The 18,875-nt window shown below is 35.2% G+C and overlaps 1 protein-coding gene across 1 annotated transcript in view; it reads left to right on the top strand.

The window, feature by feature from the left end:
• The window catches only part of GCSAML (germinal center associated signaling and motility like), a 30,854-nt gene extending 13,854 nt beyond the window's left edge, over positions 1-17,000 (top strand). The window contains exons 2-5 of the mRNA XM_057710072.1: positions 4,836-4,895; positions 8,248-8,297; positions 14,243-14,271; positions 16,235-17,000. Coding sequence (XP_057566055.1) covers positions 8,255-8,297; positions 14,243-14,271; positions 16,235-16,474 — 312 coding nt within the window. The 5' untranslated portion in view covers positions 4,836-4,895; positions 8,248-8,254 and the 3' untranslated portion in view covers positions 16,475-17,000. The remainder of the gene's footprint in view (positions 1-4,835; positions 4,896-8,247; positions 8,298-14,242; positions 14,272-16,234) is intronic.
• The last annotated feature ends 1,875 nt before the right edge of the window (positions 17,001-18,875 follow it).

The following is an 18,875-nucleotide window of genomic DNA, read 5'->3' on the forward strand; positions in this document are numbered from 1 at the left end:
CTAAGGCATCACCCATCATCGAGTTGATCTCCCTTTGTTATACAGCAACTTCCCACTAGCTATCTATTTTACAATTGGTAGTGTAAATATGTCTATGCTACTCTCACACTTCATCCCAGCTTCCCTTTCGCTCCCCTCCCCAACCCTGTGTCCTCCAGTTCATTCTCTGCATCTGCATCTTTATTCTTGCCCTGTCACTGGGTTCATCAGTACCACTTTTTTTTTTTTTAGATTCCGTATATATGAATTAGCATACAATATTTGTTTTTCTCTTTCTGGCTTACTTTGCTCTGGATGACAGTCTCTAGGTCTATCCACCTCATTACATATAGCTCTGTTTCATTCTTTTTTACGGCTGAGTAATATTCCATTGTATAAATATGCCATATTATCGTTATCCATTCAAACATTTCGGTTATTTTCACGTCCTGGCTGTTGTAAGTAGTGCTGCAATGAGCATTGTGATACACTTATCTTTTTGGATTATGGTTTCCTCAGGGTATATGCTCAGTAGTGGGATTGCTGGGTCATATGGTAGTTCTATTTTTAGTTTTTTAAGAAATCTGCATACTGTTCTCCATAGTGGCTGCACCAGCTTGCATTCCCACTAACAGTGCAGGAGGGTTCGCTTTTCTCCACACCCTCTCCAACATTTATTGTTTCTAGATTTTTTGATGATGGCCATTCTGACCAGTGTGAGGTGATACCTCATTGTGGCTTTGACTTGCATTTCTCTGATGATGAGTGATGTTGAGCATCTTTTCATGTGTTTGTTGGCCATATGTATGTCTTCTTTGGAGAAATGTCTATTTAGGTCTTCTGCCCATTTGTGGATTGGGTTATTTGCTTTTTTGGTATTAAGCTGCATGAGCTGCTTGTATATTTTGGAGACTAATCCTTTATTAGTTGCTTCATTGGCAAGTATTTTTTCCCATTCTGAGGGTTGCCTTCTAGTCTTGTTTATGGTTTCTTTTGCTGTGCAAAAGCTTTTGTTTCATTAGGTCTCATCAAATGGGTTTTTGAAACTGTTGAGATAAACTTGTAAATTTTTAGATTTCTAAGGTGGAAAATTATGTTAATAGATTTTGTACTGATGACCTGCCATATCTGGGATAAAACCTACTCGATTGCTATGTGCTTTTTCTGATATTGTTTTTGTTTTTTTTATTAAAGATGACTTCCAACATTACATTAATTTCAAGTGTACAGCATAGTGATTCAGTATTTTTACAGATTATATTCCATTCAAAGTTATTACAAGAAAATGGCTATAATTCCCTGTGCTATACAATATCTCTTTGTTGCTTATGTATTTTATACATAGTAGTTTTTCTCTTTTAATCCCATATGCCTAATATGCCCATCCCCCCTTTCCTCTTCTCTTTGGGAACCACTAGTTTGTTTTCTATATCTGTGAATCTGTTTCTGGGTTGCATATAAATTTACTTGTATAATTTTTTAGATTCCACATATAAATTATATCAAACAGTATGTCTTTCTCTGTCTGACATTTCACTAAGCATAATATTCTCTGGGTCCATCCATGTTGCAGCAAATGGTTGCTTCCATTATCTTAGCTATTGTGCATAGTGATACTGTATGAACACTGCAGTGCATGTATCTTTTTGAATTGTTGTTTTTGTTTTCTCCAGATATATACCTATGAGTGGAATTGTTGGATCACAAGTAGTTCTGTTTTTAATTTTTTTGAGGAATCTCCATGCTGTCTGTCATAATGGTTGCACCAATTTACATTTCCACCAAGATTGTACAAGTTTTCCCTTTTCTCCACACCCTCTCTAACTTTTGTTTTTTGTAGCTTTTTTGATGATAGCCATTCTGAGAGGTGTGAGGTGATACCTCATTTTTGTTTTGATTTGCATTTCTCTAATAATTAGTGATGTTGAGCATCTTTGCGTATGTCTATTATTCATCTGTGTGTCTTTTGAGAAATGTCTGTTCAGGTCTTCTGCCCATTTTTTGAATTAGGTTGTTTGTTTTTGATATTGAGTTGTATGAGCTATTTATATATTTTGGATATCAACCTTTTGTTGGTCACATCACTTGCAAATATTTTCTCCCATTCTTTAGGTTGTCTTTCCATTTGTCAGTGGTTTCCTTTGCTGTACAAAATGTTTAAGTTTAATCAGATCCAGTTTTTTTATATTTGCTTTTATTTCTTTTGCCTTAGGAGACTGATCCAAAAAAATATTGCTACAATTTATGTCAAAGAGTTTTCTGTGTATATTTTCTTCTAGGAATTTATGGTTACAGGTCTTACATTTAGGTCTTTAAATCATTTTGATTTATTTTTGTATACAGTGTGAGAAAACTGATCTTGTTAGCTGTCCAGTTTTCCCAGCACAACTTGTTGAAGAAACTGTCTTTTCTTGTACATTGTACATTCTTTCCCCTGTTGTCAATGACTAATTGACTATATGTGCATGAAATTATTTCTGGGTTCTCTTTTCTGTTCCATTGAGCTATGTGTCTGTTTTTCCACCAGTACCATGCTGTTTTGATTACTATAGGTAAGTAGTATAATCTGAAGTCTGGGAGGGTGTTACCTCCAGCTTTGTTCTTTTTTTCTCAAGATTGCTTTGGAAATTCTGGGTCTTTTGTGGTTCTGTATGAATTTTAGGATTATTTGTTCTAGTTCTATGAAAAGATGTCATGGGTATTTTGATAGAGATTGCATTAAATCTGTAGATTGCTTTGGGTAGTATGGACATTTTAACAATATTGATTCTTCCAACACAAAAGCACAGGGTACCTTTCCATTTCTTTATATCATCTTTGATTTCCTTCATCAATGTTGTATAGTTTTCATAGTATAGATCTTCAACCTCCTTGGTTAAATTTATTCCCAGGTATTTTATTCCTTATGATGTAATTTTAAACAAGATAGCTTTTTTTACTTTCTCTTTTTGAGAAAAGTTCAATATTAGTGCATAGAAATACAACAGATTTCTGAAGATTAATCTTATATCCTGCAATTTTGATGAATTTATTTATTCTACTAATTTTGATGGAGACATTAGGGTTTTCCATATAAAGTGTCTGCAAATAGGAACAGTTTTACTTCTTACCTTCAAATCTGGATGAATTTTCTTTCTTTTTCTTGTTTGATTGCTGTGTCTAGGACTTCCAATACTATGTTAAATAGAAGGGGCATGAGTGACCATTGTTGTTGTGTTCCTAAATTTGGAGAAAATACTTTCATCTTTTCACCATTGAATATGATGTTAGCTGTGGGTTTCTCATAAATGGTTTTTATTATGTTCAGGTGTGTTCCTTCTATATCCACTTTGATGAAAGTTTTTATTGTGAATGGATATTCAATTTTATCCAATTCATTTTCTTTATCTATTGAGATGATCATGTGATTTTTATCCTTCTTTTTGTTAACATGATGTTATCACATTGATTGATTGGCAAATGTTAAACCATCCTGTGCCCCTTAAATAAATCCAACTTGATCATGGTGTAAGATCTTTTTCACATATTGTTGGATCTGGTTTGCCAACATTTTGTTGAGAATTTTTGCATCATTAAAGATATTGGCTAGCACTTTGGATACTCTACATAGCAAGAATATCATTTAGAATAGAAAGTGAGAAAAATATTTTCTCAGATAAACAAAAAGAATTCATCAATATTAAACCTACCTAAAATAAATTCTGAAGAGTCTTCTCTAAATGGAAAAAAAAAGCAAGAATCTATAGAAAAGGAAAAATCCTAGTAGGATGGAGAAATACTGTACAAATTATTGAATTTTGGTATTTATTTAGATTTCTTTCATGGAGCTATGGTGTCTTAAGAAGTTAATGTCAGACATTTGGAAGAAAAGGTTCCTTTCCTCTGCAAATCTAATTTACCTTTCATTTAACAAATTCTATATTTTGCTTAGTGGTCCTGTATGTCAATATCTAACAATGTTTCTTGAACTGTAAACACCAATACTGAGGAAATGACTTCTCTCAATAATGCCAGTAAGCAGGTGTGAGGTTCATCGTTTGAAATATTTTACATGCAGCCCTGTATAGAAACAAGAGAATAAGCCAGCATTGGGGATTTGATAGTAGTGGAAAATGACTAGTCCAAGAAATGTTGTGTTTGTACGAGTTAGTGGACAATTTGATTGACTAAATCATGGGCTTGGGTCTGTTGCTAACTATTGTATAATCATTGTGTAATCATGCAAGTCATTGGTTTCTCTTGTTGAAGCTTCATCATTCAGTGTTTGCTTGAATCTCATAAGAAAGGTTTTGATTGATGAGAAAACCTTATGATAATATACACAACATAAAATTATCTGAATGTAGGTGAAGATTACATTGCCCTATGTGTACACAGATGGCAAAACAGAAGGGTCTGGAGAATCTTGCTCTGGCTCGGAGGGACAGAGTCAATTCTCCTAGTACTCCATAGGGACACTCATAAACTGTTGATGCTATCTGGGCTCACTGGAGAGGCTGCACCTTCCCATTGCTAGGGTCTTTCTACCTTCTTGGCCCCTTCTATTTCTTCTGGAAACTCAGGAAATTTGCATGCTTGATCATGATCAATCACAGCCCTGGAATATTCCTGATTATTAAAAATGAGACTGAGAGAATCAAAGATCTGACTAGAGACATTTTGTCCTGTTGCAAGCCTGGCCTCTGTGGTCAATTTTCAAATTGCTTTCTGTATCTATGACTGCCAATTTCAAAGGAAAGAGGAGTTTGACAAAAAGGAAAGGCAGGCTTGTTTTTAATGGCAAGGCAACCTAAAAAAGTAGGTGAAAACATTAGGAGGGAGGTAACAGTCTCTTTTTTCTTTGTGTTTTCATCTAGTTGCCTGAAAAGCAATCAAAAGAAGCACGGGAAAGTAAGCCCAGGTGTGAAAACAAAACGGTAAGAACACAGCATATCAGAGCGTTTTTTCCCCCAGAGATTTACTTCCAGAATCTCTGTCCCAGGACAGCTAATGTCTTATCATAGACATCTTAGAGCCACATGATAGAATTCTTTGGTGATTGCCTCTCAGACTTGGCAGAAAGTTAGATGGAGACTCTATCTAAACATGAATGATGGGGCATTAGTGCACGTTTTTTGTTTCGTAATAGTTATATAAAGCAAATGCATGAATGTATAGCTGAAACAAAGGATGTTTCATTTTGGTTGGCTATTTGGAATGACCACATTTTCACCCTATTCCTGATGCTTAGCCAGAATAAACTTTGGGAAATATAAATCTAATCATGCCTTTCCCTTAAGACCCTTCAGTGGTTGTCTATTACATCCAGAATGAAACCCAAACTCTTCACCAGGGACTCCAATTCAATAAGGACTGACCCCTGTGTACCTCTCCCATCTCATTCCTCACCCTGCATGCTCACCCATTATCTCCCAGGCGGTCATATCATTCAAGCCACCAATCATCTTCACCTCAGGGCCCTGGTACATGCTGCTCTGTTAGTGCACATGGTTTTCATTTCCCTTGCTTGTGCTTGATAGCATATCATCTGGAGATGCTGGATCTTATGATTTCTCTGAAAGATCCCTCTGACAAGACTATGTAGGAATGCTGTTTCCATACCTCATCCATTTCCTGCACTGCCCCCTACTCATATTTGCCATGCCTTTCCCTTAACTTGCAACTTTATATTTGTTAGTTTAGCTTTTTACAGTCCAATTCCCTCTATAGACCATGTGCTCATCAAGGCACTAACCACTGTTTGACTTGCTAGTGCCTATCTGTTGCCCAACCCTGACAAGACACTCAGTGGAAAAAAGAAAAAAAAAGGAGTGAAGAAATAAACTATTTCTGGACACTGATATCTTGCTTAGATTAACAGAAACACCCTGACTTGTTTTGTCAGTCATGGGCTTCTCATATCTTTGCACTCAACCCTTTCCTAATCATTTCATCTCAAGTTCTTGGTTTCTATCTCTGAGATGGCCCCTTCTGCTCTTGCAAAGTGTGAAAGCATGGGAGATGGAGAGGAAGGCCTATGTGTTTGTTGGCGATGTGAAATATTTTTTGCAGGAATCAGTCATTTCCCAAGTGTTGCTTCTACATTTTCTCTGCACAAAGGAAAAGGTAGAAATAGTGGGGTGGCTATGTCTGCACTGTGACTCTTTGCAACTCCTCGTTACAGTTTGTAGCTGGAGAGGAGATAGCAAAAACCTGGTGAAGTTACTGAACCAATGTTCTGATTGCACTCTATATCAGCAATGTTTTTCCCATGGATTTTCCAGCATTCATTTCCTATTCTTGAAGCTCAGATGCTATTACATATCAATGTTCCATATGATTTGTGGTCTTTTTTTCCCTGTAAAATCAATTTTCAGTTTCAAGTTTTTCTCTGTTTCAGGAGTTTTTTAAATTATATCTTTGGATACTTTTGTTTTATTTGTTTGGTTCCCACGTTCAGAAATAACAATTATGTGTATATTAGGCTTTCTTTTTTTCTTAGTTCTTATTCTTTCTCTAACCATTCTACCTCCTCATTGTCTGCCATTTAATTTTCATTTCAAGTGTGCTTTACATGCTACTGCTTTGTTTTTAGAAGAATTTATTTTACTTTTCTTTGCCTTTAATACTGTTTTACTTTCTCTAAAAATTTTGTCATTTCTTTCATTTGTTTTCCTAATTTATGTTAGCTCACTTTCCCTCTCCATATATTATTATATTAACAAAATTCTTAACAGATAATTACTCTTTGTCTACCTTTAATACATTGTTTCTGCTATTTTTGTATTATTTTTGTTATGTAGTTCATGCTTCTAATTTCGTGCTTAGTACCTTGCTGTGCAAGCAGGTCACTTATGAGATAAAATAGTGTGTGTGTACATTTGTGCATTTGTTTGGGGAGAGTGCAGAGGAGAAATAACCTAAGATTCAGGCTTTGATTTTAGTGTGTTGTCTCAGACTGCCTCCTCACCAAATATTCTCTTCCCTCTGCCCTGGGAACATCTATGTTCTGTGTGTATTACCCTCTTTGAGGTGGGAAGGTCATTACAGGTTGTGTCTTTTGTTACCTCCATATTTTCCCTCAAGTTTAAGAGTCTGGGAAACAGAAACAAAAGATGTTGTGTTGGCAACTCCATTCCATCTTTGTCTCTTCCCTAGTGTGGTGTGGAACTGGGTCCCTGTAGAGATAATCTCTATTTCTCTCATCACTAGCCCACACTTACTAATGTCTGTCACTGTAAATTTGTAGTTAGAATTTCTGACTTCTCATTTAAATTTTTTTTTCCAGATCTTTATTGGAGTGTAATTGCTTTACAGTGTTGTGTTAGTTTCTAATGTACACCAAGTGAATCAGCTATATGTATACATATATCCCCATATCCCCTCCCTCTTGAGCCTCCTTGTCACCCTCCCTATCCCACCCCTCTAGGTCATCACCAAGCATTGAGTTGATCTCCCTGTGCTATGCAGTTGCTTCCCACTAGCCACCCATTTCACGTTTGGTAGTGTACATATGTCAATTCCACTCTCTCACTTCATCCATTCCCTACAGCTGCATCTTTATTCTTCCTCTGCCACTAGGTTCATCAGTATCATTTTTTTAGATTCCATATATATGTGTTAGCATAAGGTATTTGTTTTTCTCTTTCTGACTTACTTCACTCTGTATGACAGACTCTGTACTCCCTCATCAAGAACAGCAGAGAAATAAATTGAATTTCAATGTTATCCTTTGACTCATTCTCAGTTTCACTATATTGTACATATGTTCTCCATATATATGATAATTTACAATATACATGGTCTAACAACTTAGTAATTCCTAAATTCAATAAATTCATAAAATATTTTGTTGACATTTGTGGAATTTGTTCTCCACTTTTCATTCTTTTTCTTAGATGTTTGTGGTTTTTCTTTTTTTCAGATTTATTGAAGTATAATTAACAAATAAAATTTTAAGATAATAAAAGGGTCCATGATGATTTTATATATGTATGTATTTTGAAAGGATTGCCCTACAGAGGTAATTAATACATCCATCACCTCACATATTTACCTTTTTTAAATGTGAGAGAATTTAATTTCTACTCTCTTTGCCTATTTCAATTATACAATACAGTGTTATCAACTATAATTCATGGTTTTTCAGAAAAGGCTGGAATAAGCAGGCTTTCTTAACCTTTGAATTGTAAGTCTAGTGATGACCTTAGGTTAAAGGCAATGAAATATTTCTTTTAAGTGCAATTTTAGCTTCAGAGGGTCTCATGTTATTATCTTTTTCCTTTGTAGGGAGGAAATGACTACATCTGAGGGAGAAAATCAAGATCAAGATAAGAAAAGCAAGTCACTGCTTCATAATACTTTTCATACTAGGGATGGCATAAGTTTAAACATGCAAGTTAGCTGATGTTTTGATCCTATGTTACACTTGGAGGAAATTCTGCTTGGAGTCCTTATATGGATGTGTTAGTCTTTCACTTTTTTGTCTCACAAAACTGATCTCACTATTCTTGTATTACAGAAATATTTGCATACAATTTATTTCTAGCAACACTTCATAGACTTCCATGGAAAGCAATTAATCAAACTCTGCCAATTTTAATTTATATATTGTGGTATAAAGTAGAGCCATTTAAAATATTAGCTGGTGTTAAATGTATTTTTTTTTTTTTTTGCTCAAGCATTTGCTCTGTTTGACATAGTATTTAAGTGTACTAATCATGTAATTACTTAAAATAGACAATTATGAAGGAAACTCACATTTTCTTATCACTATTGCTTCAACCGTCTTCTCATCTTACAGTCAAGCTTCTTGAAAGAATTGTATGGCCTCATTATTTGGAACTTTGCATTTCCCAATCACCTCTTGGCTCTAAGCTTCTGGTACCAGCACTTCACTGAGTGTATTCAATGCACTATGAAATAATGCATTTTACCAAACTTCATCACAGCCATAACTAGAATAACATACTTAAAGAACATCATAGTGCATTGCACATAAAAATTATTATATGAAACAGTTATTTTTATTTTATGCATATGTATGTGGTTGTACTAAGCCAGGGTACAAAATAAATGGGGAATATTCAAAAAAGTTGAATGCCTCTGCCCAGATGTAACTGCAAACCCTAAAGGGCAATTTTCAATCTTAATCTCAATCACTGTATCTCTAGCACTTAAAAATATTGCTCAATATCTCCCTCCTGAAATTTTTCCTTCCTCCCTTTGTTTGACACCACACTCTACTCTTTGGATCCTCAATTGATGGCCACCTTTCTACTCTCTGATACTAACCTATCTTCAGTACATCTAAAAGGCTAGTGCTTCTTAGTAGATCCAGATTTGGAATCTTTCTACTTTCTTGAGGAATTTGTGTATGATCAACTTTATTTCTTCTTCTAATCTTTGGTAGAATTTTCTGGGGGAAAAGAATCTAGGGGAGATATTTATTGAGAATAACTTTTTTTACATATAGATGCAAATGCTGCTGCAGTTATAGACTATTCACATTTTCTATTCCAACTTGACAGATTTGCAAGTTACATTTCTCATCAAACATGTCCTTTTTAATTAAAATTCTGAAGTCCTAAGCTTAGAATTGTTAATCATATCCTCGTATGTATTTAATGTTTGCAGGATCTATAGGGATGCCCTCTTACTATTCCTAACATTGCTTCTGTGTGTGCGTGTGTGTGTGTGTGTGTGTGTGTGTGTGTCTGTAAGAGAGAGAGAGAGAGAAGGAGGGAGAGAGAGAGAGAGAGAGATCATGTGTTACTAGAGTTCATTTATCTCATTAATATTTTTATAAAATCAAATTTTGTATTTTTTTAATCCTTTATCACAGGAGACTCTCTTTGTGGGCCCAACTCCAACTGGTAAATGGCTTACTCAAATTCTAAGAGGCTCACCAAATATTATGCTACTTCTATTTACAGGAAGAGGAAATGCAAATGGATTCAGATGGGGTTATCCTGAAATAATTCAGGCTACTAAACTCCCCCAAACTTCACGGAGGTGCAGGTTCCTTCATTTTCCTTTGGCAACCTATGTGTTTGAAGTAGCCTAAGGTACCTGCTCCTTTATGTTCACCAGGATCTATCAGCCTTATGTGCTTCATATAGTAGACCATTATTATGTCCTATGGATATACGAAATGATCAATGTTCCTGCAAAGCACATTTTGACAGAGGAACAGAAATTGATAAAGACATATACCAATTAAGCAGCCCTGATGTCCTTCCATGTGAAAGCAACTGCATCTAGATATCTGCCCTTGTACTGCTTTAGTGAAGTAAATGGACCTCCTCTGCAACAGTAAATGCAATTGAAGTTGCATCTAATTAAATTTGTGAAAATGTCCAAGACCCAGCCATCCTTTACTAAGGCCAGAAAGGGAAATTAAATGAAAAAGAGATCCAAATTACCACCTCTGCATCTTTTTGATATTCAAGTCAATAATTTCCTGATTTCCTTCGGGAAATTATATTGCTGTGAGTTTACATTCTGTTTGGACCATACCACCAGAGCTAGTAAGGAGAATCTATATGATGGTGCTGCAAGTTGGTCAACATATCTGCATATCTGCAACATATCTTTCACCCATGTATTCAAGTCATGATGAAATTCACAGGATGTGTTTATGGACGCTTTCAACACACTATAACATAGACACAGGAAAAAATTCCCTTCCCCAATTAGTGGGCTAAGGTTTAAAGAAGATTCTATCAGGGCAATTTCCTGGGTCCTTTGATCAGCTCTTGAACGATGAATTTAAAGTCATGATTGTTATTATGCTCTCTGTTTATGTACTCCAGACGCAATCAGATCATGTTAGTCTTTACATTCCTCACTTCTTCCCAAAAGGTCTGTTACAGCAGTCATTTAGGCTGGCCTTTTCCATGCAGGTGACTACAGGTAAATTTTAATTAGCCTTTTACCATGTGTTCTGTGGGTCACTTGTGTCTCATTTTTTAACACTGATGGGATCCACTCTGCCTCTAAGCCAAACCAGGTGATGCAACTAAGCCCACATTCTCATACCCTTGGGAGTTTGTTGCTTCAGCCTGGTACCAAGAGGTGCAGTTCAGTCATTATTGGGTTGAACTGCAGGAAGGTCATGACAGTCTATTAATAGCATACAGATCATAATAGGACCACAAAATTTACCAAAAAACAAACAGCAAGCAAAATTTGCAACTTAGAAAACAATGTGATGCTTACTAATGTGTTATCTCATGAACCTGGGGAAAGAAAGGTTTTCTTTGCTATTTTCTGGGATGCTGGGGCAAGGATGAGAATGTTATATTAATACATTCATTTAAATATTCTTACATTCCTAAATCTCTAGATATTTTCCTTTTTTCCCTTTATAACAAGGAATACATGTGTGGTATATAGAATGAAGGCCCCCAAAGATATCCAAGTTTGACTATTTTTTTAAATGTCAAAAAGGACTTTGCAGATGTGATTAGAGGTCTTGAGTATCGTCGATTAAAGGGAGAGTATCCTGCAGTATCCAGGTGAACACAATGTAAACACAAAGGTTTTATTTATTTATTTATTTACTGTGTTGGGTCTTTTTTGCTGTACATGGGCTTTCTCTGGTTGTGGCGAGCCAGGGGCTACTCTTAGTTGCGGTGCGTGGGCTTCTCATTTTGGCGGCTTCTCTTGTTGCAGAGCACTGGCTCTAGGTGCGTGGGCATCAGTTGTTGTGGCACCTGGGCTCATTAGTTGTGGCTCGTGGGCTCTAGAGCACAGGCTCAATAGTTGGTGGCACATGGGCTTAGTTGCTCTGAGGCATGTGGGATCTCCCTGGACCAGGGATCAAACCCATATTCCCTGCAATGGCAGGCAGATTCTTAACCACCAGGGAAGTCCCAACATAAAGGTTCTTAAAATGCAGAAGAGAGAAGCAGAAGGGAGACTGTCAGAATAATGCAGCATGAGAAAAACAGCCATTGCTGGTTTGAAGCAATGGAGGAGGAGATGATCCAGGGAAGGAAGGCAGCCTCCAGAAGCTGGAAAAGACTAAGAAAAGGATTCTCCCCTAGAGGCTCCAGAAAGGAATGCAGCCATGTCAGAATTCTGATATCCAAAACTATAAGATAATAAACTTGCATTGTTTAAGCCATCAGGTTTGTGGTAATGTGTTACAGCAGTAATAGGAGACAATTGCAGCCTGAAACAGCAATGCTGTTTTATACAGGCCATTACTGAGATCAGTTCCTAGACATCCACTCTAGTTAATAATTAGAAGTGCTGTCAACATTGTGAGTTGCAGTATTGAGTCCAAACCTTCTGGTAAGTGCATCAGTATCTAGACATTCACTCAATTCCATAACATATGTTTGCCTTCTTTCATAATCTAGGACTCATAGAATCAATTCAACACTGTGTTGCTGAATTCACACTTCTGTTTGTTTGATTTTGGCAGGTAGTGAATAAATATTTAAAAATAAACAAAAAGGAAAATATTCTTTTTCTGTTATAGTCTAATCCATGTCAAGGGCATGCTTGGAATGATTTTTATTTTTGGTCTAAATATAATGACATGTTCTTGGTGAGGGATACTGGATACTTTCCTTCGCAAGGTAACATTCCTCAGCATTTTCAATCAAGGAAGAAAGAATCCCACTACCCAAGACCAGAGGGAGCACTTCATGTGACACAATAGTCTTGCTTGTTGGAGTTTGGAATTCAAGTTAATTGCAGTCATCAGAAATTTTCTCAAGTATTTCCATTCCGGTTCTAAGGCTCATATATATATACTTTTTTTTTTTCCAATCAATGCACTAACTTCAAATAAGAAGTTTATTCAGGATATTAATCCAGCTGGCCTTTAGCATAGTGATGGCATGTTTCACATTTTTAATCTTAGAATAAATATGCTGTTCTTAAATACTTTAACATTTTCAGCACCAAAAGCCGAAACTGCTTCATCCACTACTGTTTTTTTTTTTTTTTTTTTTTTTTTTTGTTTTTTTTTTTTGTTTTTTTTTTTCCTGGCACACGGGCTTAGTTGCTCCGTGGCATGCGGGATCTTCCTGGAGCAGGGATCGAACCCGTGTCCTCTGCATTGGCAGGCGGATTCTCAACCACTGCGCCACCTAGGAAGCCCTCCACTACTGTTTGATTTTGTCATGCCCTTCACACTTATGCTTGGTTCTCCAAATTGTTGTCTCTAACACTAGAATTGAATTCTACTCAGGCTACATAATTCCCTCAGTTTATGATTATTAAACAATACTAATTTTAAAACATATTTGGTTACGTCATTATGTATGAGTATATTTATAAAGATATATGACTGTTGATACACATAGCATTTCGTATTTGAAATCAGTGCATTGAACATGACTTTTTTTGTGAAGAACAGTGAGGTATTAAAAGTTATTGGCATACTGTTGTTATACAGAATCTGTTTAGTTTGTTTAACATATCCTATGATTTTGCTCAGAATCACTTTCAAGCCTATTAGGGTGTAGATTTAAGAATCAGTTAATGCAACCCAGAGGGGTGGGATAGGGAGGGTGGGAGGAAGGCTCAAGAGGTAGGGGGTATGGGGATATATATGTATACATATAGCTGAATTCACTTTGTTGTACAGCAGAAACTATCACAACATTGTAAAGCAATTATACTCCAATAAAGGTGTATTAAAAAAAGACTCAGTCAATTTTCCTTTTATAAATTGAGTTTTTACTATATTTAGTATTCTGTGACCTCTGTAGTTCTAACTTCTTTATTAAAAACTTTAGTGGTGAATCTTAAACAGATGTATAATTTGCCTCAGTATTCACAGCTGTAATCAACCTGAATCTGTATTTGATTTGAAATAGTTACTTTTGTCATTTCAGTACCTATCTCTATAATGATTGTTCATCTTAGGAACTGTATGATTTTTCTATGATAATTTTACAAAATGTAGGTCTTACATTTATAGCCATAATTATTCTTTTTTTATACTTGCCATATTGTATTGTCTTAGCTGGTTTATGGACAAAATTTTGTTATCCAATTCCAAAATTTACTTTTATTCACCAGCTTTGGTATGTATTGTTTACACAGAAACATTGTATTGATGTTGTCCCCAAACATATGTTCTTTCTTGATATCGTTATACAGCATTGAGAACCTCAGTAATAACGTGGAATCACAACATGTTTAGATACTGGACCACTTTGAAGTTTTATCATTGCTTTCTATCCTTTTCACCATCTTCTTACCCTCAACTTGGGATGTTCCAAAACCCTTATGTTGCTTTCTTTTCATTTTTATCCTCTAGGTAAAGATGTTCCATCCACTTCTAATCAGGTAATACAAACATTATTATATTTTTATGATAAATGTCAAAATACAGACAACTTCATATAAAACTAGTTGTAGGTCTTCTTTACTTGTAATTTCTGAATGGATTTATCAAAGTCTTTCATATTTTAAATATTATTTCTGGTAATTTTAATGCAGAAATGGAAAGAAATTAAAAAAATATTTTAACAGACTTAGGTGATTGGTAAGTTTTTATTGTTGTCCCAAGTCTACTGAAGTCTATTATTTTAATTTTCAAAGCTATTATAGCAAAAATAAATGAAATCAAATTCACAACTACAAGCTGACCACCATAAAACATTGATTCTTTTTAGCTTTCCACATTCCCTTTTAATCCTTATATTCATGAAGATGGTCTGCCTACTAAGTGGAAAGTTTGCCAAATAATAAGAAACATTTTCTGTTATGAAGCATTGATCAGCAAGGGTATGCCCTTAATTATAAGGATATACCGTCTCAAAATGGGAAATGGAGAACTTACACCATCCTGTCAGGGACTTCCACTAGTTGAGTACAATTAAGACCTTTCTACCTCTCATCTGGTTCCCCTTTTCCTCATCCTCACTAACTTTGCTAGAACCCCAGGATCAACTGTGTACAGCAGCGGCAGCCAAAAGAATTATTGACTTCAATAATCGAGAAGATGTTTTCTAAATCCATCACCTGCTTTTTTTTTCTCTTTTTTTCCAATGTACTCCCTTCTAAAAATTACAAAAGCAAGATAAAGTAAGAAGGGGGAGAAAAGAATGAGATAAAGTACTCAAACAGCAAAAGTAAAAAAATAAATAGTAATAAGAAAGAGGATTTTTCAATATAAAGCAGCTAAGGGTTTTCAAATGTACATATTATATCAGCTAATATAATAAATTTAGTACATTAAACTCAACTTTTCCTTCTCAAATTGTTCCTAAGTAAGTTTGTAAATTAAAGGATTAAATATTTACATGTAACCAGGACAAAGCATAGTTACCTATATTTAAATTATGTAGTAGAAAATGCTCATTTTTAACCAGTTTGTGTGTGTGTATGCTTATGTATAGAATAGCTATTAATAAATAAAGTTATTCATCATGTATAGACTATAAGTAGAATACTAATATGAAAAGAAAAAGTGCCCTACAAAAGTAATATTCTTATTTGAAAATAGGGGATATTCTGTTTCTGATAGAAAAGTCTAATAAATTTTCAACTTATTTTCTTCTACTGCAAAAAAAAAAAAAAATCCTTATATCCAGGACTTAACTTTCATATTTATAAACATGGTGGACATCAATCAACATATGAAAAAAGTTTATTCTTTTTAATAATACATCACATTTTATTGATTTAATTAGTACATAGTATTTTAATGTTTAATTTTTCTTTCATGGTCTATGCAATTGAAAATGTATTTAAACTCTAAATTATATTAATTGAATTTTATCCTATGAAGAGTTATTGTTATATACCTTGATTAATTACTTATTGAGGTCTGATTGTTGCATATATTGCATCTCAGTTTGTGTGACCTAAAGTATACAATGGCTTTTCTCTAGATTTTCAGGGAGATAACAGTGTCCTTTTTTCCTCTTAAAAGAAGAAATTGTTTGAGGTGAAATGAAAGCAGAATGAGAGGAGTTTGAAGTACAGTTCATGTTGCTAGAATGAGGTCTCTAAGACATCAGGGATTGAAAAAAGGGCTTTGAATACCTGAGGTGTAAGATCACCATTAGACAAGAAAAAAGGCGGGGTGGTGAGGCCCAGAGTTCAAATCTGATGATTGGTTTTGGATCCTTGATTTCTGGTGTCCAAGGTCTTCTGCTAGTGTTCAGCTAGGTTCTGTGAGAATTGTTGCATCTATTGTTGTATTCCTGATGCATCCATGAAGAGAGACGAACTCCATATGCGTCTACTCCGCAGCCATCTCTCTACCTGGATCCTTGATTTCTTTTTTCTTTGTACTTGGCAGGAAAATGAGAATGGCAGTGGTTTTGAAGAAGTGTGCTACACTATCATTAATCACATACCCAATCGGACACCCTCCCTGAGCTCCAACGATGATGGTTATGAGAACGTTGCAAAGAGAGTGACATCGTTAAGAGAAGGGTCAGAAACAGAATACGCCCTTCTCAGGAAATCTTGCATTGCTAGGTCTTCTACTGGTACCCCTGAACATGACCATGATTATGAACTTGTGCTTCCTCAGTAGAATGCTCATGCCTCATCTTCTTCCAGCCATAAAGATGACAGAATAGTGGCCTCCAGGGGAGTCTTTCTCTTTCAGCAGTTCATGAAACATTCGTTTCTGGCTAGATGTTAGAAATGATATCCTTTCATTATAGTACCTTGAGAAACTTTGAAATATGTCACCCCTGTGGTTTGGGTAAAGCCATATAAATTGATATAATGACATAGAGTATTTGACTTCTTTTTGTTTGTAAGGTTTGAGGACATGGAGATGGGGGTGGGGGGAACCTCCCTAAGACAACAAACATCTACAGGTATGTGACTTAGAATATCCAATTCCAATCCTACTTTCCAAATTTCAAATGCCAGCATTCACACTCCTAATTATCTATTTCATGTTTTGAGGTGTAATCTACTCAATAAACTCTGAAAATGTAAAACTGGTGACCAGACCCTTTGCAAATCAAATATTTATTTCAATTTTGCATTTTCCATATACTGGAGATTCTTGCATGTAAACTTGCGGTAGCAGTTTAGGAATTTATAGTTTTTCCTTCTCAAGTTTTTGGATGGAATGTCCTATTACACGGGGCTGGGGTGAGGGGTGGGGGGTGAAGGATAAACTGGGATGAGGTGAAAGAGTAGCATAGACATAGATATACTACCAAATGTAAAATAGATAGCTAGTGGGAAGTTGCTGTATAACAAAGACAGATCAACTCAATGATGGGTGATGCTTTAGAGGGTCAGGACAGGGAGGGTGGGAGGGAGTTGTGGGAGGGAGGGGATATGGGGATATATGTATAAATACAGCTGATTCACTTTGGTGTAACTCAAAAGCTGGTACAAGAGTGTAAAGCAATTATATTCCAATAAAGAGGTTAAAAAAATAAAATTAAAAAAAAGAATTAATAGTTTTTGATATTGGCCTTTCTGAGAAGAGAAGCTGAGAGTGGCATTAGAAAAGAAGAAAGAAATGAGGTTTAGCTGCCTGTTGTCTTTCCAATAGTAAATCAGATAAACCTGTCCAAAGAGTACTAAAAAATGAAAGTATACTTGAGCTTATAGCTTTGTTCACAATGTACTTGTTAATTTAAAATATTACTAGTTATTTTTAATGAAGAAGGAAGAATAGAGTCTGGTTTTAAAATTTAGGCAAATTGGTAAATAATCCATTTATTTTTACTTTGACTCCCAAGGGTAGTCTAAATGAGACTCCAACTCCCCAATAAGGACATAAAGGACATAACTGACAAAACACCTATTATTAATTTTTATATAGTTATAATATACTGACTGTTTTGGTCATTGACAATGATAAATCAATCAATTTACTTTGTTTTTTTTGTTTGTTTTTTCTTTAAAATGACATGTACTGGTAGGAATGAATCTCATTTCTAGTTTTTTTTCTTGATAATAGGATATTTTTTCATTCTTATTTGGCATTCTTGGTTGTGGCAAATAAAGACAGTGTAAATATCTGTAAAGAACTTGACTTAGGTTCAGCTACATCATAATTATCACTGACTGACAACATTACTTCCATGTGTAAGTGCATAATTATTTTCAAGAGGAAATATAAAATTTATCATATATATATACACATTGGTTTCTAGTTATTAGTTTAATACTCTACCTAATCTAAAATAATGTATGCTGTTCCCCTATGCACATTATTTAATTTCCAATAGGGGGGAAACTGAGGCACTTCTCTACAGTGAAACTCCATTACTGCCTCTTCCATAGAACTACCTGGAAAAGGGTGGGTAGTTAGAAAGAACAAATTAACAGAAAGTTATGGTTCATGTCAGGAACATTTGTGTAACTCTCCTTATTTATTAGGAATGATCTCATATAATAGAAGATACTGATAATTACCATTTATTGAACATTTGCTAGGTTCTAGTTGTGTAACTTACCTGTTTTATACAAATTTTTACTCTCTATTGGTAAATTCCTATACTTCCTTGGGGTGATTTCAATGTGTGGAAGGAGAATTTAATAGATACTATATAATTCTGGAAAAGTCACCATGTCAGAAATATGCCAGTCTTGTAGAAATCAGTCAGTTTTAGGAAATGATAAGGAAAAGCTAAGAGAATTCAGCACCACCAAACCAGCTTTGCAACAAATGCTAAAAGAAATTCTGCAGGCAGAGTTTCTGCTGAAAGATCAGCTGTTAACCTTATGGGGGTTCCCTTGTATGTTATTTGTTGCTTTTCTGTTGCTGCTTAAAATTTTTTCTTCCTGTTCATTTTTTGTTAGTTTGATTAATATGTGTCTTGATGTGTTTCTCCTTGAGTTCATCCTCTATGGGACTCTCTGCTCTTACTGGACTTATTATTTCCTTTCCTAAGTTTTCAACTATAATCTCTTCAAATATTTTCTGGCACCCTTGTTTATTTTCTTCTTCTTTTAGGGTG

The sequence above is a fragment of the Hippopotamus amphibius genome, chromosome 15 (assembly GCF_030028045.1).
Source record: "Hippopotamus amphibius kiboko isolate mHipAmp2 chromosome 15, mHipAmp2.hap2, whole genome shotgun sequence".
Lineage (NCBI taxonomy): Eukaryota > Metazoa > Chordata > Mammalia > Artiodactyla > Hippopotamidae > Hippopotamus > Hippopotamus amphibius.